At 49.2% G+C, this 23766-nt stretch overlaps 9 protein-coding genes across 9 annotated transcripts; 4 read left to right on the top strand and 5 right to left on the bottom strand.

Annotated features, from left to right (window-relative positions):
- Nucleotides 1–148: 148 nt before the first annotated feature.
- BDV38DRAFT_274203 (ankyrin repeat domain-containing protein) lies at nucleotides 149–3600 on the bottom strand (the record flags this gene model as incomplete). Its single annotated transcript, XM_032057808.1, has 4 exons — nucleotides 149–991; nucleotides 1778–2405; nucleotides 2459–3134; nucleotides 3291–3600. The coding sequence occupies 4 exons, from the start codon at nucleotides 3598–3600 to the stop codon at nucleotides 149–151; spliced, it is 2457 nt and encodes an 818-aa protein (XP_031909695.1).
- A 287-nt stretch (nucleotides 3601–3887) lies between these two features.
- On the top strand, nucleotides 3888–4980 carry BDV38DRAFT_257798 (uncharacterized protein). The gene has a single exon (XM_032055651.1). The coding sequence runs from the start codon at nucleotides 4094–4096 to the stop codon at nucleotides 4922–4924; it is 831 nt and encodes a 276-aa protein (XP_031909696.1). The 5' UTR covers nucleotides 3888–4093; the 3' UTR covers nucleotides 4925–4980.
- Nucleotide 4981: 1 nt separating this feature from the next.
- Nucleotides 4982–8505, bottom strand: BDV38DRAFT_257802 (uncharacterized protein). Its single transcript, XM_032055652.1, has 5 exons — nucleotides 7799–8505; nucleotides 7266–7711; nucleotides 6095–7210; nucleotides 5697–6042; nucleotides 4982–5639 (listed from the first exon to the last, which is right to left on the bottom strand). Exons 1-5 carry the CDS (start codon nucleotides 8039–8041, stop codon nucleotides 5016–5018), a joined length of 2775 nt encoding a protein of 924 aa, XP_031909697.1. The 5' UTR covers nucleotides 8042–8505; the 3' UTR covers nucleotides 4982–5015.
- Nucleotides 8506–9350: 845 nt separating this feature from the next.
- Nucleotides 9351–10885, top strand: BDV38DRAFT_257803 (hemolysin III family protein). The gene is made up of 3 exons (XM_032055653.1): nucleotides 9351–10150; nucleotides 10238–10465; nucleotides 10526–10885. The coding sequence occupies exons 1-3, from the start codon at nucleotides 9593–9595 to the stop codon at nucleotides 10682–10684; spliced, it is 945 nt and encodes a 314-aa protein (XP_031909698.1). The 5' UTR covers nucleotides 9351–9592; the 3' UTR covers nucleotides 10685–10885.
- A 1299-nt stretch (nucleotides 10886–12184) lies between these two features.
- Nucleotides 12185–13123, bottom strand: BDV38DRAFT_296020 (metallophosphatase domain-containing protein; the record flags this gene model as incomplete). Its single annotated transcript, XM_032062839.1, has 1 exon — nucleotides 12185–13123. One exon carries the CDS (start codon nucleotides 13121–13123, stop codon nucleotides 12185–12187), a length of 939 nt encoding a protein of 312 aa, XP_031909699.1.
- A 1241-nt stretch (nucleotides 13124–14364) lies between these two features.
- Nucleotides 14365–15269, top strand: BDV38DRAFT_257805 (uncharacterized protein). The gene is made up of 3 exons (XM_032055654.1): nucleotides 14365–14672; nucleotides 14725–15001; nucleotides 15066–15269. The coding sequence occupies exons 2-3, from the start codon at nucleotides 14751–14753 to the stop codon at nucleotides 15175–15177; spliced, it is 363 nt and encodes a 120-aa protein (XP_031909700.1). The 5' UTR covers nucleotides 14365–14672; nucleotides 14725–14750; the 3' UTR covers nucleotides 15178–15269.
- Nucleotides 15270–17918: 2649 nt separating this feature from the next.
- On the bottom strand, nucleotides 17919–18672 carry BDV38DRAFT_274208 (uncharacterized protein; the record flags this gene model as incomplete). The annotated part of the gene is made up of 3 exons (XM_032057809.1): nucleotides 17919–18092; nucleotides 18166–18564; nucleotides 18625–18672. 3 exons carry the CDS (start codon nucleotides 18670–18672, stop codon nucleotides 17919–17921), a joined length of 621 nt encoding a protein of 206 aa, XP_031909701.1.
- Nucleotides 18673–20029: 1357 nt separating this feature from the next.
- Nucleotides 20030–20734, top strand: BDV38DRAFT_286680 (uncharacterized protein; the record flags this gene model as incomplete). Its single annotated transcript, XM_032060722.1, has 3 exons — nucleotides 20030–20080; nucleotides 20132–20512; nucleotides 20567–20734. 3 exons carry the CDS (start codon nucleotides 20030–20032, stop codon nucleotides 20732–20734), a joined length of 600 nt encoding a protein of 199 aa, XP_031909702.1.
- A 695-nt stretch (nucleotides 20735–21429) lies between these two features.
- BDV38DRAFT_296021 (sugar porter family MFS transporter) lies at nucleotides 21430–23649 on the bottom strand (the record flags this gene model as incomplete). The annotated part of the gene is made up of 3 exons (XM_032062840.1): nucleotides 21430–22812; nucleotides 22869–23101; nucleotides 23637–23649. 3 exons carry the CDS (start codon nucleotides 23647–23649, stop codon nucleotides 21430–21432), a joined length of 1629 nt encoding a protein of 542 aa, XP_031909703.1.
- Nucleotides 23650–23766: the final 117 nt, after the last annotated feature.

Raw genomic sequence — 23766 nt, forward strand, 5'->3', positions numbered from 1 at the left:
GCTCAGAGGTTCAAATCCGCAAGTTTCGAATCTACCTGATCGCCGCCACCGCTATAGTTGGACATGAGTCATGTCACATCCCCTCAAGGCCGGTACAGCCCCCAGCCATTACATCGATCTTCATTCTCGCCTTTAGGGACCGAGGTCGCTATCTCCCACCTATGAGCCGTTTCCACCAATTCGTGAGTCCTGACCTTGCCTTGCGCTTATTGCCATTTCTTTGGTGTGTAGGCGCCGGTGAGTGTGTCGGTTTACTTGGAGCTGCATGATCCGGAGCAGGTGGCATTGACGAAGCTGGAATAGACGAGGACGGTCGGTCCGGCCCATGGGAGACAGATTGGTCCGGCATTGGTAAAGTCGACTCGCCCAATACGAACCAGACTGGTTGATCCGGTACAGACGGCTGACTTTGCACTTTAAGTGCGTGACGAATCTGGCGCTCTACCTCATGGTCGGTATCTTGCTTCAAGTATCCTGCTTGGTTGAGCCGCAGTAAAATGTCACCAGGCGAAATGAATTCTTCCCAGTTCTTCCGCCCCGTGGGGAGAATGTTGGGATTCGCACCCAGGTCAAGTAGTAGATACATGATGGAAAACATGCCCTTCTTCGCGGCATGGTAGAGGGCGGTCCTCCTTCCAGAATCCATTCCATTGATGTCGTGACCCATTTTGAACAGAAGTTTGATCATGGGAACGTTGCCCATGGTAACAGCTTGTCGAAGGCTTGTGACGGCCCGGCAACAGCGCGACTTGCTGAACGCTAAGTTGCTGGTGGCTTTCTGGGAATGGCTTGTCGGCCCGCGATCCAACCATTCTTCTGCAGTGAGGTTGCTTTCGTCGAATAGGGTCTGAGGCTCTGCAATGACGGATTTGTCGAGCAGGATACGGACGGTGGCTAGGTCTCGATTGTGGATGGCCAAATGAAGAACGGACCACCCATGGTTGTCCTGCTGAGAGGCAGTGGATCGTATACGGTCGTCCTCTAAGAGGCACTGGATGACATGGGAGTGCCCCATGAAGGCCGCGTGGTGTAGTGCAGTCCAGCCGTGGCATGTTGACTTGAGTGGGTCGGCTTGCTGTCGGAGGAGCAAGCTCACAATGGAAACATGTCCTCCGTTTGCAGCGCAGTGCAATGGTGACGTACCGTAAGAGCTGACAGCATTGGAGTTGGCACCAGCGTTCAGTAACAAACGCACAATTTCCAGATGGCCCTCCTCTGCTGCCCAATGTATTGCAGACCACCCATCGCGATCACGATGATTCGGATCCTCACCACATCCGAGGAGCAATCGAACAGTGGGAAGGTTGCCAGAAGCTGCCGCTTCTTCCAAAGGAAGAGTCTGCTGCGTATCTCGGGTATCAGATATGCTGGCACCGTGTTCAACAAGCATTTCAGCAGTCCGAGACCATCCCAAACTGGCTGCCCACGCGAGGGCAGACTTTCCATCCGCGCTGAATGAATTGACATCAGCGCCCATGAACAGCAGGCTCCTAATGGCGCTTTCTTGCCCGGCAACGACAGCCCAGAGAAACGGGGAAAACCCAAAGTTGTCAATGGTATGTAAATCCGCGCCGTGTTTGACCAGGACTTCCATGCACTCGATGAAGCCCATTTCTGCCGCGTAATGCAGGGCCGTTTGGCCATTTGCGTCCCTAGAATTTGCACTTGCGCCGCTCTGGATCAAGGTCTCAACTAAGCCCAGATCCTCGGCCTGCACTGCATGGTGAAGCTTCGTCATACCCAAGTCGTCTTTGTCCTCAAGGGCAAGTACTGTCACCTGTGTACTGATGTACTCTTCGTAGTGTCCCAGATTGCCATCGGCAGCCTCAGCGTCATCGTTCTGGAAGTCCAGGTCCTCGTCGTCCAATACGCTGTACATGGATGCACGTGTAATTCCAACAGCCCCGGCGGGCCCTTCATCTTCTAACGGTTGGTCGCTATCGACATTCTCCGCGCTCTCGTCATCGTCGCTGGGAAGCTTTTGCAGTGTAAGCAGAGCAATTTCCTTCATATGACCGGCGACATGTGACTGTAGAGCGTCACTGGAGAAGACGGTGCTGTTTTCTATCTTTCCTGAGGGTTGGAAATCGTCGCCAAATGGACACTCCAGTACCCTATCGAGGACTGGCCTCCGTGCGGCGTTGCTGAGGGTCCCGGCGTGCGCTTCAGGCACGCCGTGCTCGTTGATGGAATGCTCCCGGTACTGGATTTCTAGGTCAAAGACGATTGGGTCGTGAGAAGGGGCCCTGCACTCCCATGTATGCCCGTGAGCGGTCTGCATGTGGCTGGCCCAGGCTTTCGATGTTTCGAACGTGAGCGGACCGGTCCCGTGCCCGTGGTGATCTCGTTCCAGGCAGTGTGGAAAAACACAAATAAAAGGCTCCAGATCTCCGATGACATGGTTTCTGGTGCATATTAGCCACAGGCTCCTACGAAGCCCCAGGAATGACATGCTTACTGCCACTGTAATGACTTTGCAATGTTCTTGAACTCAACAATGACGCCGCAGTATGGACACTGCTGCGTCGGCGGTATGGGAGGGAACGACAACTTGTTGTTCACGAGAACAGATTTAGCCCGGGGAACCTCGGTTGTGGATTTAGCGTAGAAGGCCGCAACGGCAGTTTGTCGAGCAGTAGTCGCATTCGTTGCTGGCACTGGGGAAGGGGCCGGAATTTTGTTGGTCCTCGTAGGCTGCGGCAGCGCACTCAGCGCAAACTGTACAGCTGGCGCACTCCCCGTCATTTTGGGGAGTTGGATAACGGCTGGAGTCGTTTCCGACTTCTGACTACTCAGGTCAATGCGCCTTCGATGGGAGCGCTGATAATACAGCCGTCGAAGTCGCAGGGCGTTGGTTTCGACTAATGCTGAGCGGAGCGCCTCCGGCGCCTCGGGATACCGGAATTCAATATAGCATTTGGTATAAAGACGCAACTCATCTATGGCCTTGTTTGCCTCTTCGTCGTCTCTGTACCTCTCAATCTTGCGAGCCCGGTTGGATTTAGCGGACTTTCGAACGGCGTTGGATAAACGGAAGAGTCGCGTCAATGTTCCGCCGATTGTCTCGGTGATCTTCAAAATATTCTCCTCTGCTGGATCGGTATCACTCTCTGAGTCACTTGTGTCGTCGTCGGCTCTTCTTGTGACCCCCGAATTGCCCTGTACTGAAATGCGTTGTCTCTTCCTACTCAAGATTTGTGGTGGTAGGTTGTCGATTGGCTTTACTGTTGTCGAGACTCCCATTAGCATTGATGTTCAATCCATCTGAATGTGGTACGGAAAGTACTCACAAGACAGTAAGGTATCGTAGATAATATCCAGGAGCTGGTGTATGATATCCGCGGCCACAGGACTGAATCGGAGTCTGTAGTCCAGCGAGACATTGAGCGGCCCGTAAACATCCATGTTTGATGCCCACAGGGAAAAGCGTGCCAGCTGGTCGTCTATGGTAGTAGGGTCTGGCACGATTTCCGGCATGACCATGTACTTGTGGAAAAGAGACTGACATTGTCTCGCATGCTCGGCGATGGTTGGGCGAAGGTCATCTTGGAGGAAGACATCTTCCATAGACTCGTCTCCCGCGCACTCGAGACTTTGCATGGTGAGAGGGCGCGGTGCGGGCGGTTGCGAGACCTAACTGCGCCAAAGATTCAGGAAGCCGATCCTGGTCTCTGCATGGAAAGGACGTTCCGAAGGTCCTGGGTAAGCAAATCGCGACCGAGACTATGAATCGTTGCTTAAACCCTTACTGTTAGAGAGTGTCAAAGCAGCATGTGTCTTGGGCGCGGCCGGGTTACGAGTAGGAAGCGCGCTGACTGCCCCTAATTAGCGCTCGGCTGCGCCACCTGGCCAAACCAACATGCACGACTTGATTGGCCTGTGAGCGCGACCGGTCTGGCAGTGTGACAGAAGGAATGAGAAGAAAGGGCCTGTGGGGGATTTGGACCCGGGGAGGGGCACGTGCGTGATGGTTAGACACCGGGTAGTGCCTGTAGAAATTAAGCCTCGCTGAACATGCTCTTCTGCTGCTCTTTTGATCATTTCGCTCGGTCCCAAGGAACTTAGCTGGTATCTGATCCTGAACATTGATGCCATGGCCTTTACTAAGACATATTTTCTGTGTCCGACATCAGATTTCATACCTCCACCCCCAATGGGCCCGCTATGTCTTGGGTCTATAATCCTCTCCCCGTCAGCTCCGCAATACCCTCTAAACAGAGAGAGTGTTATTGCTGTGGCGGATGCATCCCCACCTGTTGTGGAGACCGACTGGAAGAAGACTGTTTCAACCGAGAAAGGGCTCGGTTTGGGTGTCTATGCACAGTTCCTGCAGCTGGCTACCGGTGGACTGTCCCTTGGGCCCGAGGTGAACGTTGAGCATTCGAAAAAAAGGGCAAATACGTTCGCGTTCGACACGGTGACAACGCTGGCGTTCGAGCCGACGCAGGACTACGTGGAAGAGGCCGTCAAGGCACCGGCCGTGCAGGCATGGTTGAGAGAGCCCAGGCAGAAGTTCGCAATCGTCAGCGAGCTCTTCATCATCACGGGCATGAAGATCGTCAAGGGAGCCAAGATCAGATACTCGACTTCACAGAGCACAACGGTCAAGGGGAACCTCGGCATCAACGTGACGGCGCTGGGCACAACCTTTGGGCCGAAAGGCCACTGGACTAGCACGAATGATGATGCGACGGAGTCCAATAGTGAGTCGGAATTTGTGTTTGCGTTCCGCGTGAAGAGGCTCAGGTTTGGGCGGAGACTGAAGCTTGAAGGATACAACAAGGGCGCCTTTATGACAGTTGGTGGGAAGAAAGATGACGACGAATGTGTTTTACTTGAGGACGTGGATGGAGCTGATATCAGGACTGCTGAGGCTGTTCCCGATGTGAGCGAGAATGGCAACGTCTATTGCGTCCCCGCTTAATCATGCTAAACGAATCTTAGACTACACCGGAGATAAGACATCAGTGAATCTTATGTGATTGGAGGTTGACTGAACCATTCCTAGGTTGCTACTAGTATTTGTACATGTTCCTTTTAATGTCCTTGATTCTCTTGTAAACATCCTCCCTTGTCGAACCGCTATCGAAGAGCACATGAGGTGTGATGTAGTCGTAGCCCCCTCCCCGTTTCTGTCTGACCATACTCTTGAAGACCGCATCCATGGAATTGTCCCTTTTCAGCCACGGTCCCAGCCTTTCGCTTTCTACAGCAATGTGCTGATCTTGCTGCCGGACGAAAGATAGGACCGACGCGGCTAGGCTAGCGGCGATTGGTGTTGCGACCGATGTTCCTGACATAACATTGACAGTCTGATCGTGTCCGTTCATGCCAGCCGGCCAGTGAGAAGAGACCTGCTCCCCAAGTAGACTGAAGTTGATGTCCGTTTCGCTTGCTGTAGGGTTGAAACTGGAGGGATTGCCGTTTCCGTCGGTTGAGTGTATACAAAAGACGCTGGGATATTGAGCTGGAAAAGCTCTACCAAGATTTGCTCCATCATTTGATGCTGCTGCGAACAACAAAGTCCGCTTGTTCAGTGCATTAGATATCGCTGTGCTCATGAGCTCGTGATATTCACGAATCCCGAATGACATTGATATAATGTCCACTTTCCATTGTGTAACTGCGTGATCGATGGCCTGAATAGATTATTAGCTCAGTCCAAAAGGTCTGCGATGGTATAGAGACAACCTTGCCTTTGCAATGTCATTATAGGTATTGGGATCCAGAGTCTCTCGTCGCGCAATTCTGGCGACATAGATCTCAGCACCTGGGGCAACTTTAAGAAGGAGGCCAAGAGCATGAGTGCCGTGCCCGATCTCGTCTCGAATTTCGTGCCATTCTGTTCCATGTACAAAACTTCGTGCGTCCTTGATTCGTGGGTTGGCCCGTTGTTGATCCTCGACCAGGAATGGGTTTTCAGGGTCGAGTCCGGAGTCCAGAATCGCTATTCGCACCGGTTCGGCAAGGTTGAAATCAAGGTCAACATATGGATAGATCGAGGACAGCAGATTCTCCATCCACCTTTCCGAGAGTGGGTTCCTGGCAGGTCATTAGTACGGCGAAGTCTTAACGCCAATGGGAAGCACCTCACTCCTGTTCAGGACCCGTCTGGTGGCTTGCATCAAAAAAGTACAAGCTCTTTGAAGACTCGGCGAGGTGTCCGTGGGCTTGCGATCCCAAAGAAGGTTCTGCCGATATTCGTAGCGTGATATCTGAGTGGAGGGATGCGTGGCCCATGGGCGGGGTGTCGGACATTGAACGATGTGGACTTACCCGTTGTGTATTGCTTGCATGACAGGAATCGACCTTGCCTGTATGGTGGCGGAGAACCTCTCGACCGATAGAGCCCCAGCAAGATTCATTCTGTCGAGAATCGAATGAACCTAGATTCTCTAATCGAATACCCCATGCCTTGAATATCACGGCCTCAAGTCGTTTGATGACATTTTGGTAGAAGAGCCGCTGAACGTTGACATCTTCGAAGTCAGCGTGCTGTCCAAGGGGATAGTACTCCCCAGTAAGGCATGCTTTCGTAGCGAGATAGTAATCCACACCAGCGTCGTCTTCCAGGTTCTGAAGCTTATCGAGACAGGTATAAAAATCATCATTGACGTTCCTGATGATCTGCGGGTCCTTTGCCATTAGCTCCACAGGTGTGCAATAGTGAAGCTCGCACAAGAGAATGCCTAGTGCTAGCACACTGGCGTTGGGATGAACCATGTGTTTCGAGGCGCCGGAGCTGTCCCCGTTGTCTGAATGGCGAGCTGATATGATTGGAACGTGCTCCAGAGTTAGGAAAGGTTTCGTGATGTTGGGGAGTTCTCCATCCTGCCGTGGCTCAAAAAACTGGATCTTTGAATGATTGAAGGAAAACTGCAGCCACGGTGTCTCCAGGAAGGGAAGTAGTGCTGAAGCCAGTGTAACAGCCAAGACTCGCTTCCCCTTGAGTGGTAGTACCGATTCACCACGGAGTAATTCTTGTTGGCGATGGAAAAATGCCGACAAGGATACTGTCTGAGACATTCGGTCGCTACCAAATGTCTTAGGTTGCGGGCGAAGCCTCTGAAATATCCCATCCTGGAGAGCGAAGTGCAAGCAATTTCGCTGGTCGAGGGACTCTGTGACGCTTTGGCATATGTGGGCAAATCCGGGTGGGCTGCTAATTATAGGCTCAGATGAGCGCCTCAATGTGCCGCTGTGAAGGTCTCTGCACCGACAGTGTTAGCGAATAGCAGTCATCATAGAGAACATTGAGAGCATACTTGACCGTGATTTTAGCTTCTTGCAATGCAGTTGCAGGTACGGACCGCACGCCGAAGAATACTTCGAAACTCGCCTCAGCCTCGAGACCCTGTTTGTGTCGTGGCAGCGACAATCTAACGCTTAACCCTGAGCACTTCTGGCAAACGCAAACCCAGTGTCTTCGCAACGCATTGTCCAAGGACACCAAATGTCTTCTCATCAGCACGGCGAAGTCGGCATCGGGGTCTAGGAGATCGGACTCATGAGTTGGCTCTTCACGAGGCAGAACTCGGCGCTTCTTTCTCTCCTCGTCCAAATGGAAGAGTTCCTGAATGGCATCGTCGCATTCTCGTCTCCGTTTACTGACGCGAATGACAGTGTCCTGGTCGGCATGCAGATGGCGGTTCGGATTCTCGGTCATACGGCGAAGCTTCGGATACCGCTCATCTCCGGGTTGTTGGAAACTCTGCTCCGCAAACTGTCGTTAGTAGGCAGGATGTGAGAGCCCAACAGACCGAAAGACTAGAGTTTGCTGTATATCAAGAATACCTACAAAATCTGTCTCTCGATCAGAGTCGTCCTGAACAAGATGTTCAAATGCACGCAAAGTCCTTGCAACACTCTCTGGGTCAGCTTCGCCAATATCATCGCGCTGCAGAAATGCATCCGTGCGTAGCCAGGCCTCGCGTTTCCGTGATCTTAGTGACGCCGGCTTTGTCGACCTTTGCGGTCGTTTTCGAGCGAATAATCCAAGCACGGATTGCAGCAGGCTCCGGGAATCAGTGTCGTCGTCCATGGGTGTGTGTCGAAGCTGATGCGGTTGAAGATTTCACTGGGACTTTTTGGCTGGAAGAACATGGGTCGATCAACGGAAGTGCGCTGTGTACTACTGATCAGATCAGGCTGTGCAACATTCACATCCAGACCCTCAGGACGACCTGACGTGCTTGGTCTCCGATTCTCTCTCTCTCTTGCCGATCCTGGCCAGCGCTAATGAGTGGCCCCTGAGATTCCCGCTTGGGCAAAAATTCCGTCAGCCACTTGTGCGGCGCAGCATAAGTTATTGTGAAAGTCGCCCTTCCACCGTAAGCCCGGCGCAGCCGCGAGGAGGGATTAGTGCCTCATGTCAGTTAGCGTGCAGCGATTTGGCTATCGGCTGGAATACGGCCGGTCAAACCGAAAGGAAATGAAAACAAAACAAGAAGAGGGGAAGAATTACCGCGGGACTTGGGGTACGACTTCGAATCCCCAACTGCGCCCTCCTCAAAGTCCACTCCGCACACCCTATTGAACCCTATCAGGAAAAGGATCAGCTCACCCACATTAGCGGCGTCAGTACCCCGGGAAGTGGCATAGTGGTACTTCGCGTGACCTCTACCGTCCTGTCATTTTTCGGTTGAGGTTAACTTTTTAGAACCTTCCCTGTCTGATGAGAGGCAAGTAAAGCGAATAGTAAGCTCCTTAGTAGTAATGGTGTTTTGCCTTTCTCTTTTTCTCCCTTCTTTGTTTTTTTGTTTTTATTTTCCTTCGTTTAGCCTGTGTGTGTAAATAACTTATACCCTAATTTCGTAATACCCCGTAATATAGATAGCTTAGAATGTATCCAACCACAGTCTCGGAGATCCTAGTCAATATTTGCAAGCTAGTACAGCATTGGACACTCTCGCACAACCACTAGCAGGCGCACAACCCGTAGTCAGCTAATTTCCGGTCGAAGGATTTGGAGAGCAGCACGAGCACGCACGAGCACCTGGGACAGTGCCTGATAGGATATAAACAGATTCGTCGCTTTTGTCGCGAGGACTAATTGCACAATTTGAGGCTAACTATCCTGATTCGCACCATTTGATTTGGTTGGTTCCCGCTTGTTCTTGTCTCTCTCACGCGAGCCGCCGGGCTGCCGTACGCTAAAAAAGGTCCGGTCCGCAAACATTAAATCAGAAAGGGTGGCTTGTTAGGGTAGTGCAATCACGTGACAGGGTCGTGGACAGCACTTGGGTCATGAAGTGAATTAAATTAAGACCAATGCGGGTCTAGGCTGTTGCCAGAGATTATCCACAAGTATTTCGATGCTATCTTCTAGCCTGACCGCCTCTTGATTTCTGTTTACATCCTGCTAAATCCCTCTTCCTGGACGATCGTGGCGTTGAATGTGTCGTGCCTAATTGGTCTATGTGGGACTCTTAACGGGGCGAACAAGGCTGGCGCTTAGCAAGAGTAATCGAACAAAAGGGCAGTAGTGCGAGAAACAAAGCAAGAGGGACACCCCTTTCTTCACCTTGTATTTCCACTTACGCTCATCTGCCCCCTGCCCCCAGCATTACATTATCATCTGGCACGACAGTAAATGGCATCCGCTCCCCGTCTTCGAGTTCCGGCCTTGCAACCGCTAGAGGGGATGGAATCCATCAGCGACACCGCATCCGAGGCCGGCAAGGCGGGACGCCCAGTTCTTCTCTCGTTCGATGAGATGCCCGAATGGTTCCGACGGGAATCCAACCAGTGGATTCTGCATGGCTATCGGCCTATCTCAGGCTCGGCTCACGCTTCGTTCTGCAGTTGGTCGTATCTTCACAACGAGTCAGTCAATATCTATTCCCATCTCATCCCGGCGGTTTTCTTCCTACTCGGCGAGTGGTATATCCAGCAGTACCTTGCCAGCAGATACTCCGGGGTCACTGGTGCCGATTTCATTGCTTTCTCCATCTTCATGGTGACGGCCGTCACGTGCCTGTCGTTGTCAGCGACGTACCACACTTTGATGAACCACTCCAAACACGTAGAACATCTCTGCCTGCGACTCGACATGCTGGGCATAGTGATCTTCATACTGGGTGACCTTATCTTGGGAATATATATGGTTTTCTGGTGTGAACCTTTGCCCCGCAATATCTACTGGTCTATGGTTAGTGAATCTCTTGGTGCACTGTTTTGTTTTGCTTCTTTCAAACCTACCACTTGAGCCTAACACTCTTCTTTCCTCGCTTGATAGATTGGAGTTTTCGGGACGTTGACCATCTTCATGACAATGCATCCCAAGTTCCAGGGCCGAAACTATCGCCTCTTCCGAGCATTGATGTTCGTGGCGACTGGCTTGTCCGGTGTTGCGCCCTTGATCCATGGACTCAATGTGTTTGGCGTGTCGCAGATGATGAGAAAGGCTTTTCCCTATACTCTGGCAAAAGCAGGCTTCCTTCTATCTGGGACTTCATTTTATGCAGTGAGTCTCCTAATTTGGCGCACGAGACAGAAATCAACCCTAACACACGTGGTTCCGAAGACCAGGTTTCCCGAAAGTCGATATCCTGGCAAATTCGACCTATGGGGCTCCCATTCGATCTTCCACATTCTGGTGGTATGCGCCGCCGTGGTCCAGTTGATTGGGTATCTGGATGCTTTCGACTATGCGCAAGCAAATCTTAGTTGCTCGTCTCTTTGAAATCTGTTTCTCCTAATGTACGTTTCTTCAAGTATTGTCAAGATCAGGCATCGTGAACGGTATCACGGATAGCGCGATCAACACTAGCACAAGGCTGCACAGCTACCTACCTACAGATTGTCTTTGCTGCTTATGACTGAACATGAGTATAAGAGGCCGACTTTCGTCTCTCTTTTAGATAGAAAATCAAGACTCTTCAATTGACCAGAGCAACAGATCATCATAGCATGACGGTTATGAGCTCGGTTTGGCCCAGACTTCATTGCACGCAGTTATATCCCGTTCCACGCTGCATGCCGTTGTGATCAGAAAGATGATCAGGCGGATTTCCGTACCTTTGACGCTATTCACCGGCTTCCGCTGTTTGCTATCGCCAACAAGGGATCCAACGGATCTGAAAGCCTCTTTCAGGACCAGCCTCCCAGGCCCCAGTGATTGGAAACAATGAGTCAACATCATCCATAGATTTGCAATAGCACAGAATGTTCGGCAATCCATCGACCTTTGCAAGGAAGGTGAACCAGCTCTCGCCAAGGTGGCAAAGCCCACACCTCAGCAGATCAAGCCAGATGCAACTAGTCTGGCAGATTTCAATGCAGAAGAGGTAAGACTTGGGAGGGGATGCTAAAAGGACCACCCCAATTACTCATTAGACTATTTATTTTGCTAGTTACTTAGACCGCGGTCCTTCTAAATCCAGATCACTATGTATTTCCATACACCTTTAGCCACACCTCTGTCACATCTAATGGAGCCTTCAATAACTCAGCCCTCTGCCCCTCCCCGTTACCCGCCGGTAGCTGTTGCGCCCTGCAGTCCAATCGAAGCCTCAGACCGGCTTATTGGCAGCACTCATACGCGATGCCTTTCGCGATGTCTCGCCTATGGCTGTCTGGTACGCTCGACTACATCACGCGCGTAATCTCCGCCGCCCATATCGTGTATCATCCCCATGGTGGACCTTGCTGGTAGACCGCACGTGATGGCTGGCCCAGGAATACACTGAGGATGTAGATGTTGGGGCCCCAATTAATGTCCTCTTAAACATATGGACGGGTGTCACGGTCGGCACCCCTGAGTTCATCCATGGAGCCCGATGGCACGATTTGCTTTAACGCCCACAAGGGATTCCTGGTCCGGATCGATCTGATCCAAATTGGTGATGACCCTATTGGCTGCATCTATAAGGCGGAGCGCTTTCTTGAAGGGTCAGTAGCCTCCGTATCGGACCTATTACTACTACAGGTCATTGTCGTTTATCGACCGTGTGAAGTTTGGGGATGATGTAGATTTCCAGTGGTTATTGTCAGAGGTGGCCAGAGGCGAGCATATCCTTCCAGACCTTGGTAATGAAGGGCGGGCGTATATCGCCGAGGCTGGGGGGCTCTTTGCTAGGAAGGACTGACCAGCTGGCTTTGCTGGGTGTGTTGAGTGAGAGAGATGCAATGGTGGTTTTCAATTAGATGTGACTAATGGTAGGGAAAGTACATGGTTGGCAGGTCAAAGGGCTCTTTGGAGGCCTAAGTCAATGAGCCATGCAGGGTGGGAGGGAAAGTCATCGGAGCCTTCGATAGCAGCATTGACAAACAGAGTGTGACGCCCATGTTGAAGGGGATTTGCATCATCAGCACAGTGACTGGTTATATAAGATGGTCGGGGAGCACTCGCCTTGATATTGGAGAGCTTCTCGATTACCGTTGATCGGCCGTTGTCGATATCAGTCAGATGGGACGGTTTCTCACTAATCGTGTTGCGCCATGCAACCAGTTTGGCTCCCCAGCTTCCATGAATGTGTCCAAAGCAATGCATTCGCGGTTTAGATAGAGCAACCCTTGCAAAGAGATGCTCACAACCTGCCCGCCGGCCAGAGATGGTATTGTCCAGGACGCCTCGAGGCGGGCCATGCGTCATAACCAGGTCAACATTTCCGATTGCAAACTCGTGACATTCATGTGAGCTATACTGAAACCCCCATTCCCCAAACGATGGTGTGTACGGACTGGCATATACTGTTAAGGACGCGCCGTTGGGAAGGGTCAAGTAGTGGGTCCCTTCATCCAAAAGTCGGATACCGCTTTTCTCCTTCACGTCTATATGGTCCAATAGTTCTCGAACCTGCCCACAGTAGCCATACTCTTTCTCGATTAGCAGTGGGTCGATATCTTGCAGTCTCTGGGCTTCGCGGATTTTGTTCTCAAACGCAAGGGGGTCGAGTGTAAAGTCGTGATTGCCTGCGATGACTAGTTTGAGCGGGGCGTTGATCTGCTTCAGGAGGTTGATGGCAGCTTTGAATTCTTGCAAGGTGGACCCCATCGTGAGATCGCCGCAGTGGATGGCCACATCTGCCGGCTCATTCAATGATGGTATGGAGTTGCGGCCGTGGGTGTCTGAGATGATGAGAAACCTCGTTTTGATGGTAGGTTGGGGCTGTTCAGCCATCTTGAAAATCAAAGCGAAATTGAAGACTATCCGTTGTTTTGTAATACGTAATACCTAGTGTATACTAGGTGGTATTGTGATATTTGGTTTTAGCAGCTGAGAAGGATGAGGTTTGTCGGACAGAAGAGAGCAATCATCCCTATCACATGACATCTTTGCATCATGCTTTTCCCATCAAAGGTGCCTCATGAGGAAATCGTGAAGTCATAAGGGTCCCTTGTATAAACACTTAGCCACCCTCGCGAGACTTGTAACCTGAGCGACCAGCCTAGAGTATTTCACCCAGTGCGCTAATACCTACACAGAATATTGTAGGGGGAATTCATTTGACCAAGTATGTGGTGTCAGCCGCATGGTCTGAGTGGACCGTGGATCGAGCTTGGCTTTTTTTTTTTTTCTCGCACAGCGTGACTGCCTGTTGTGACAAACCTTCCAAAAAGCTGGACACTCTACGGCGAAATGGGACGAGAAAGGTAGTAGCATCCTGACCACCGGGGAAATGGGTTGTTCTGGATCAAGCGTGGATCTTAACAAGAGTGTTACATACATGTGACAAGGTGTGTTAACGAAAATGTCAGACCCCGGTAGTCGATATTAGGACCATAGAGATGTTAATGAACATAGGTTGCCCTTTTTTCTGAGATACCACGGCAAGAATCTAAAACGTGTGAATGGGGAAGTCGCTCAAAGCTGCGTGATATTGTAGCGATTCCTGAGACGCCAGCTATGTAGGGCAAGTTGGAGACGTTCTTAGGCTATAGAATTTAGTCGTATTAGGATCTCCAGGTATATAGCTAGGTTGATCAACGACACTTTATTTCGTGATAATGAGAGTCAAGAGGTAATCAACATAAAACAACGAGAGGGAGAAGGAAGTGGAGAGCAGAAGACCATGTATGCACCGTTTAGAGCATTGATTTCGACGGTAGCGAACTGCCTGAAAGGCAACTGAGACTGTTGAAATAATATGAACAGAAAGAACCAATTACATTGTCTATATAATTTGAATAAACTTTGGGGAGATTCCAGCGTGGCTGGCTCGCCCTGCTTCAACAGGGTACGTACCAAAAGATCGGGTGGGTCCTGATTAGATCGGCTACGATATTTCGGAAATGATCTGCATGATCACTCAATTTAATCCAACCCTACTCGGCAGTGGCGAGCTGAGCTCAAGCCGATCTGGACCTAAACTGTCTACGTGATTCCACAACATGAGGGGCACTGCCTCAGCTGGGAGGAGTCTGTGGGCTCGCACCTCCATGGCGGAGCAATAACTCCGTTGAGCAAACGAGGTGTGGGAGGTACAATTGGTTCCCAGCTGCCGATCTCGTCAGCTCTAGCCACACAGCCCCTCATTGAGCGAGTCGCCAATATCTAAACCACTCCAGCGATCATGATGTGAAGGATGGCCGTGGGTAAGGTGCCAAAGACATAAATACCGTCGGCTCTCCCAGTCCACTAGCAGGTGTTATGCTCCAGATCCAGTGAAGTACAAAACTCCGGCTCGCTTCAAGCACTGAGCATTTATCCTCTCTTCATATCAGTCTCCGTGAGTCTACCAGATACTACCTATCCACCACTCATCTGACGGCAACCCCCAGTCACCGTGCTCCATAACACAGCCAAAATGCTTGTATACACTGGCAAGATCAACTACGAGAGTTATTGCCAAGATGAGATCATTACTGTGATCTTTGATGAGGACACCGAGAGCATAGACGGGCCGGTAGTCGCAACCTGGCAGTGGACTCAGGATGCCTACGGAAAAAAGAAGGCAAACTCGATCCACGTCGGGACTCTGAATGGGTTGAGAAAGCTGAACACCGGAGAGAAGGAGATTGAGTTCCTTCAGAATCAGGCACAGGAGTCTTACTATTGGTAAGTGTCTCCGTTCCTAAATTTCCATCATTATAAGACTGAAGCTGAAGTAATTCTTCTGTAGGTTCAAAGGACGTGTGGTAGAGTCAACTTTAACGTTGGACATGTACAACGAAAGAAATGAGTTCTGTGTCGGCAACATCACTCTCGAATGTACAGATCCAGGCTTTTCTTAAAGCTCCCCGGGGCCTTAGCATCGTTCTCTCTTGGTGCTGGCTTTCCCTATTCCAGTTCAAGTGAGAGGTTCAGTAGCAGGCGCATTTTCTCGGCTCCTAAGACCTAGCGTCTTCAGTTACACAGGCATTTTTATTTATAAAGTGGCCAGGGAGAGGTGACATAGGAAATTGACCATGACATGAACTGATTTTAAGTACTCCATAAAAAGAAGTAATGTAATTAAAGACTGTACGACAACCCAGTCTTAGCCCCATACTAAAATGGTCCTTTGGCCATCAGTACTAACGACGTCAACGCGACGATCTTCAGCTGCAAATACCCTGAAGTGACCCTAGTTCCGCCTGCTCATCGTAACTGCTCGTCCAGAGCCGAGTACACACTGCTTTTGAACACATACTAGCCGTTATTGCTGTTGTACTCCTCCGGGTGCATCTTTACAGTTTTAAATAGGTGAAGGATTGTGTGCTTCCGTTCCCCTTGGATTAAATGATGCGAAGAGCCACTTAGCGATAAAGATCTAGGTTGTTAACCCACAGATAGGTTCACCTATAATTAGTCACGATCTCTCAGAATGACTTGATGTGTACTAAGCGTGTTGCGAGATCACCGAACTCTGGGGCCAATGACAGACCAGTCCGCCAAGAGGTGCACAGCTTACCGAGTCCGGCTGCAATAAGCATAAAGCAGCTTACCCTGACATTTTAAACTTTCTATCTTTGCTTAAGACTTATATTCAAAGAGATACAATCTATCCTAATATACTGATTAGCAGTATTAGACTAGTCTCACTTATTCCTCACTTCTGAAATATTCTATCACTACAAGTAGAATAGTAATAAGAAGATATAAGGAACGTCTAATTTGATTTTATAGCTATAAGCGTATCCTTACAACTGCATAACTGTTCATATCTGTTGAATCGGAGATATTCGGTATTACCTAGTAAACTAGGCCTATCAAATTAACGGACATTTAAATCTGATTCCTCCTATCTAAGTGTCTACGTGGCCTAATACTGATCATAGGTCAGGTAACCTCTGAGTAGGCTTGTGGTCGTTTAACCGTTCTTGATGAGAGTCTTATTATACGGTTGACAGATAGTTAACACCTAGTAGAATTGTGATAACAATTGGATATGATTGATTCCATTAGCACCATGATATAATATTAATTGAAGAAACCACGAGCCGCGAACCTAACACTACCTCAGCTATTATAGTTCAACCAACAACATAACTATTTTTAGCCTGAACCATCTCTAGCGCAACTTGCAAGACGTGAGGTCTAAGCATCAGTAAGCCAAATCTCTGGAAGGACTGTTTGGATCAGACCTAGACTGAGAGGTCAACGGAACACCATGTGGCATGCTTCAGGATGGGACGGAGTCGTTAGAGGTCATTTCAGCTGGATGATTTATCCTCTAATACAGTAGAGACCAGACTCCTCCAAGAGAAGATCAATTTAAAGTTTTTTCAAAAGGTATTTGACTCGACTATAGTCTCTTTACGGTTCCATGCTTAAATAACAGAGTACGCTGTGTAGCCTTGTTATGAAGAAGTATACCTGTTACAAGTAGCACGGACCTCTGTTTTTAGGCGCATACATCTAACGTAGTATGTATCGAGCTACACATTTGGGAGGTCTTACAGAACGTTCATAATGTAGATGCCTACTTCATAAAATATGCACCTTCGAGGGGACGCATCTGGCGTTTTGCTCATACCTGTAAGTTGGTTAATTCCTGTTTAGTCTCTCACAGTTTCACGTATCTGCTCCAGGCGAGGACATATGCCCACACATTCGTCTAATGAAGTTGCTTGGAATGAGCCTTTTTCACCCACTGGAAAGGTGTGTAGAAACGGCTGATAGACGAGGTACAGGCTGCCTAAATGATATCCTCGCACAGAAAGGTGCTTTATTACCCAGGAGCCAGCTCTCCATCTAGAAAGCTCCACAGTCACACTATCAAAGAATATCAAAATCGTACAGATTCACTATCCCAGAAGTTAATCATCCTGTCCACTACATTCATTCTCAAGCTCGTTTCATCAGAAACGGCTTTTGAAGCGGGACATCGGTAAGTTATTCCAGCACTCAATATGAACAATCCAAGATAAGGTAGAATACATACTAAGACCTGAACACTAGTCGTCGTGATAGGTTGTGTCTAATCAAGAGAAGACTTCGAAGATACAGGGCGCTTCGTTTAAGCCTTCATGATCGTTACACCTGCCCAACTCCAAAGTAAAACCCAGCTTCCAAATTCTTACATGATTTGACCCCTGGCCATTTTTGGATCGACTGGTTGGCCTATGATTGAACTACCAGTCCCATAAAGCTGAGTCTCTCGTTCAAGTAACCATCATATGTATTTCTGCGGAAAGGTAGCCAAATTGGCGTCTGTGTTGGCATAATGTCGTGTAATCGAAGGATGACACTTACCCGAATAGCAGATCCATATGCTTCCCGTTCTTGCCCTGGCTTTCAATCACGAGAAATCTTATGGCAAGCGCAAGGGGTTCCAGCTAATTAGCTCCCTACAAACTATTCCACCGACACATACCACAATACCCCTATCATTCGGACACAGGTCTATAGTCCACAAATATACAAGCTGGAAAGACGGACGTGGTATCGCTTTAATCTTCAAGCTCTTCCAAGATACCAACTCACTTTACATTCAAGAACTAAATTCTAGGCACCCAATGAGGGTCTCGTCAAGTCTAGAGACATGGGCAAACTAACACTTCGCATCCCGTACAATCACATTCCACTTGTCCTTCATGAACATCTGACCAGCACAAAGATTCTCGAAGCCTGAATCGCTACTAAGAGCAGACATCCAGCACCTGTTGCAGATTTCCTCCGCAGCAAGACCAATCTCTCGGAAAGAGTCCAGAGTTTTGCTTTCGGTCTACACGAAAAATTAGTTAGCTTCTGGCTAGTAACCTAGGTACCCGTCATAGACGGCCAAAGGGGACACTGACGTTATCATTGCACCACCAAATAGCATTGTTATAACTGCAACTCACTCGGCCACAGTTTCCAGGTCCAGGCCCGTTTGTAGGCTTGCCAGCAACGTCGTTTTTCAGGTATTCAATTCCCTCCTGAACCTTGTTTCCATCTGCAGCGCCCCACCCATTCGGGTAGCAAATCAAGCTCTCCTCGTCGTAGCGCTTCTCCAGGGAGCCCGTCAAGGCGTCCGTATCGTTGCGTGTCTCGGTCTGCAGTTCACTCCCTTTGTAGTTGGGGTTGAGGGAACGGACATGGTTGGTGACTTCTTCAACTGTTCCCCGGAGGCGGAGCTTGTTACCGGGTGAATATTCGACTTCCCATTCAAAGTCTTCAACGCCGTAGCCCTCAATTGGAGCTTCCAGGGCTTGTGCCTAAGGAGGAAGGTCAGTCAGGTTGGACTCGAGACTTATGTCAAGACAGCGGCTAAGTACCCCAAGAGACAAGAAGGTGGCGATGACAATGGCGAAGGTGGGACGCATGGTGAAGTACTGGGGATCTGGTTGACTTAGAGAATGTTGAACCTGAAGCACCCATAAGGAAGCGAGGCAAACATCCGACTCTTATACTTGTCAAACTCGGGCTTTGACCGAGCTCCAAACAGAGCATGTCGGCTACTTGTGCCACTAGGCCAGGATTCCATAATGCTGGTGCGGACATGGTATAGAATCACATGGCCGGTAGAGGGTCCTCTGGTATATCGTTTTTCAATCTTGAACCTTCACCGGATCGATCTATAGTTGAGCATGTATCATGGAGAGATGTTGATTGGCCTGGCAATTACGAACTACCACTGCAGTTGAGTCACTGAACCCCGAGCCCCGAGCCCGCATGCATCAATAGTCCTTGATAAAATGACATATTGGGGCGAAAATGGCGTATATGCAACTTGAAGGCATTATTGAATCATACGAGTGAGACACAAGTCATCCTTCCGGAGAATATTGGGGTATGGTGTAGGTCTCTATAGCACTATGGTTCCCAATGGAGCCATTCCCAGGCAACTGCCACCCTGCTCGGCAAGAGGGAATGCACTTTTCAACCAAACGGCGCTAAGTCTAGCATAGGCGAGACGGAAGGATTCATGATGTTACATTGCCATCTCATGGTCTCCGCCCCTAAACTAATTGCGCAGCGGAGCGAAGCGAAGCTAGCATTATACTATTCTTGGTGGGCAACACTGTAGTAGAACTAGGGCTAGATATGGAGTAATATGCATTGATATCTAGGCCACTCTTCAAATACCTATTTCTACTTAAATAATCTCTATTGGAAGTAATAAATTATAATAAATCGAGAGAGCAGCATACTTGGCAAGACAAGCCTCGAGATTCTTCATACCTGCTGCGTTTGTGCATAGATTAGCGAGTCTTAAGCATAAATGCCAAGAGGCTAAGCTTATGAGTTAGCACGCTATCTATCTCACTGCATATCCACTTCTGGGTGCGTATATGCACATAGATGCACCTCCAGCCCTAGCAACAAATGGACCCCACTTTAATCTATTTACTGAATAACTAGAGAAATATTCGAATAAACCCACCAATTGACTCGAACAGTGCGCCAACAGTGATGGAATGAACCCTTAACTAGGATAGTCAGTTTTGTTTCAATCCGCGCAGAAAGGGGGCAGAGCTAAGGTGAAAGAAATAGTTCACTCCCAAGGTGTTAATGTTTGTAAGAATCTGAAATTATGAATCCGCGAGATACCGAAGGGGTGGGGGTCCAGGGAAGAGATAAATAGAGATGAGTTCGTATCATCCATTCTATTCATTTTCTTCTGAACAGAAATCAAGGCTATTGCTCCAACAAACGTTTCACACCATTATTCTTTCCAATATGAAGTACACCGGCTTGATTGCAGTACTCCTTGCCTGTTCAGTGGCGGCTGTAAGCCTTCATCTCCATGGAAGCGTGAAATTACAACTAACTAGCTATTAGGGTCCAGTCGAAAGCTCCTCACAGGGCCCTCCAGGATATGGCGTCGAGGACCTGGAATGGAGCGTCCAACTGACAGAGTCAGGCGAGCCCATCAATGTCAAAGGCACCGTCGAAGATGTTGTCGCTGAGCTTTCAAAGCAAAACCCAAGTGCTGAAGAACAAATTCGAGCCCGAGGGAAAGCAAAGCAATCTCTCATGAAGCGGGCAGACCCTACAGGCTATTACTGCGGCGAGCCCTTCACTCCCGTTCCGTCTGCCTCCATTAGTCAAGGCATTGAATACCTTCAGGGCGTCCCCGGCAAGCCTGTAAATGGACCAGGCCCGGGCAATTGTGGCCGAGTTAGCTGTTCTTACAACGCAGCGATTTGGTGGTGTAATGATGTACGTGAATTGATTATGACATTGTTGGCGAAATGGAGCACTAATGAGATTTAGAACACTGAGTCGAAAACGCTGGACTCGTTCGCCGAAATTGCCAACGGTGCGGAGAAACTCCTGCACTGGTGCTATCACTGGGAGGAGGGGACGCTGGGCTCTTATGTTGGTGGACAGGCTTTCTATGCAGACAACTGGAATGTGATTGTCCGTAAGAATGATTGTTAGGGATGTTTGTAGTTGATTAAGCATGTCATCCAGTGGTTCTGATATTTATCCAGCTTGTCTAGAACCTCCCCATGCTATTTGAAGTTATCTACATAACCCTTATTTGTATTCATTTGTTCATTTAATATTAGAAGATATCTATAACGACCGACTAATGTGCTTAAGCCAATAAGCAGAGAGTAATACTCGATTTCGCGGAGCTGACTTGGTAGAGTATTTGTGAGCATAACATAAAGTTATAGCTAGCCATCTGTCCATAAGCCCTAGATCTCTTAATATAATTAGACAAGGTCTCATACAGATCAGTACACCATGATCTTTTAGACTAGCACGATGTGCTGAGCCCGTTGCGATAATAGAATTGCAGGACGAATAACCAACCAGTCCGCTAAAAGGTGCATGGCTTGCTGAGTCCGGCGACAATGGGCATAAAACAGCTTGCCCTAATATTTTGAACTTTCTAGCCGTACCTCAGATCCATGTTTAAAGAGATATAATTCCTCCTAGTATACCTAATAGTAATATTAACCTATACTAGTCTATTCCTCGTTTCTTCCTGAGATATCCTACAACTACAAGCAGAATAGCAACTAGAAGATATAGACTAATCGTACTGTGTGTGTAATTCAGTTTTATAGCTATGACTGTATCCTTACGACCGCATGTCTGTCCATACCTGTGACCAAAGCCATCCCTTAGGGCCTCATATCTTTGTCCTTCGCCTGGACATCCTCATCATGAATGGAGATAACCTTCTCCTCATCATCAATTTCTCTTGTCTCACCCTGTGTCAGAACCTTCTGAAACCCGATTCTATACCAGGGGAGTGAGAACAATGCATTGGCACTCTCCATACTGCGTCCCTTACATTCAGGGAAGGCAAAAAATACCCAGACAGTGGCACACCCAGTAAACGCTGTAAAGAGCGCAAACGGCCCATACGATTTCATCGAAACAATCATATTAGGAAATCCTCTCGTAATGCCAAAATTCAGCAGATTTTGGTATGTGAATGTGATCATGACGATGGTGCCACGCAGATGTGTGGGACAGATCTCTGACGCAGTCAGGGAGAAAGCTGGCGCCCAGCCGATGGCGTACCCGACAGCAAAGAGGCAGATTGCCACGATACTGACCCAGGCGGCCGGCGAGGGTGCAGCTGAAGTTGACAGATTGGCGACTCCGAGATAGACGGCGAGGTAGAGCAAGCAGACCGTGTTTATGGCGGACCCAATGAGAAGAAGTGGCCGCCTACCAAATCGATCTGTAAAGAAGAAGGCATAGAGGAAAACGGAGACCACTTTGATAAGTCCATACACAGCTGTGAACAGAAGAACCTGTGTGGAGTTAAGACCAATTGATTTCAAAATTGTTGGCGCGTAGTAAGTAATGGAATTTCCTCCTGACATGATGAAGAAGGTCTGGATCAACGTGACGAAGGTCAAAAGACGACGTGTGGGTGAATCGTAGACACATGTTTTTAACAGAGAAAGTGTTGATTTGAGGGCTGATTGAGAAGATGCCTCCGCCGTGGTGTCAACTTTGCTTTGCAGTTCGATCCACTCCCGAGTGAAGTAATCGTTGGGCTCCTCTAGTCCTCCCCGGAGGCGTGATAGACTGCTGCGAGCAGCTTCCACCCGTCCACGCAGCATAAGGTATCGAGGGCTTTCCGGAAAGAAGGGATAGCCCACAAAGAGAATAACAGATGGAATAGCTTGTAGGACGAAAGTAGTACGCCACTGCCAGCTAGATTCGGAGGAGATAACGCCCTGTGAAGCGTAGTTGATCCAGTAGCTTCCCGCCACACCACCCATGATATTGACATTATAGAATGTTGTCATCATACCGCGTAGTTCCTGGGGGGCGACTTCAGAAATGTATACTGGCCCGGCTGTCATACCGAATCCCGATCCTATACCGGAAAGAATTCTTCCCACGAGCAATTCTGCAAACGAACCAACATTCCCGCACATTAGTAGTGCACCAATGGTATAGAAAATGGCAGCGGCCATGATAACGGGTTTCCGCCCACGCCGTTCACCCAGAGGTCCTGATATAAGGATTCCTGCCACTTGCCCCTATTTCTGTCAGCGCTTCCACAGATTCGAAGATGTAGGGATTACAGGAGACATACCAGGAGCATGGAGGAGACCGCCCAGCCACTGTTATTTGATACTTCAGCGTCGCTCAGATCTGTCCAGTGAAAATCCCGGACAAAGGGATCCAGGCTCATCGCCCCGGATATGTTAGATGTATTGAATCCATGCAGGCCACCACAGTAGCTGGACCAAATCACGGCAAGCCAGATATACAGCCTTTTGGCTTCGGCGGGAATCTGCTTCACGGCATCCCGGGAGAAGCCACCACCTGCAGCACCCATGTCTCTTAGATAGAGTGTGCAGAGAGACACGACACAATGGAAAAACAAACAGTGGAGGATTCTGAGAGCGGACGGACAATATTCCCAATGGCCAGTAGAGATCCCAGTGCAGGGTAGGGTACCAGGAGACTGGAAAATCCTCAACCCTAAGTACCCTTCAACTGTAGAGCATGTTTGCGCGGGGTCCAAGCCTCATTTCTCAGTGTCGTCGTCGAGTATCGCCTGGCAGACTCGGTGTGGAGGTGGCAAGTCAGTAGTGAAATTCTCCACAGACGGGCTTGTCCTCACACTGACGAGTCTGACCACTCAGCCAGGGTGGATTACACCGAGATACCCCAGATTGCATTTCTCCATCGTATCCACTGGGACTTTTGCGCCGACCGCGTGGAGTCTGGAGAGCTCCGGGAGGAGTGTTCCGGGGTGGAAAAGGCTTATTCTAAACTACCCCACATGATCCATTGCCAATGAGAGACTTCCTTTTGTAATCCTAACCTGAAACTTGAGATAGCATGGTGGGTATACGCTTTATCCCCATCTCGGGAGTGGGCGCCTTGTCCCTTCTTCTGTTTATCTTTAACACTATCACGATTATTATCACTGTGTTGTAGAAAAGGCGAAACGTTGACGGGCTGAGAGACATTAGGGCATGGGA

Source organism: Aspergillus pseudotamarii (genome assembly GCF_009193445.1).
Source record: "Aspergillus pseudotamarii strain CBS 117625 unplaced genomic scaffold BDV38scaffold_64, whole genome shotgun sequence".
Taxonomy (NCBI): Eukaryota; Fungi; Ascomycota; class Eurotiomycetes; order Eurotiales; family Aspergillaceae; genus Aspergillus; species Aspergillus pseudotamarii.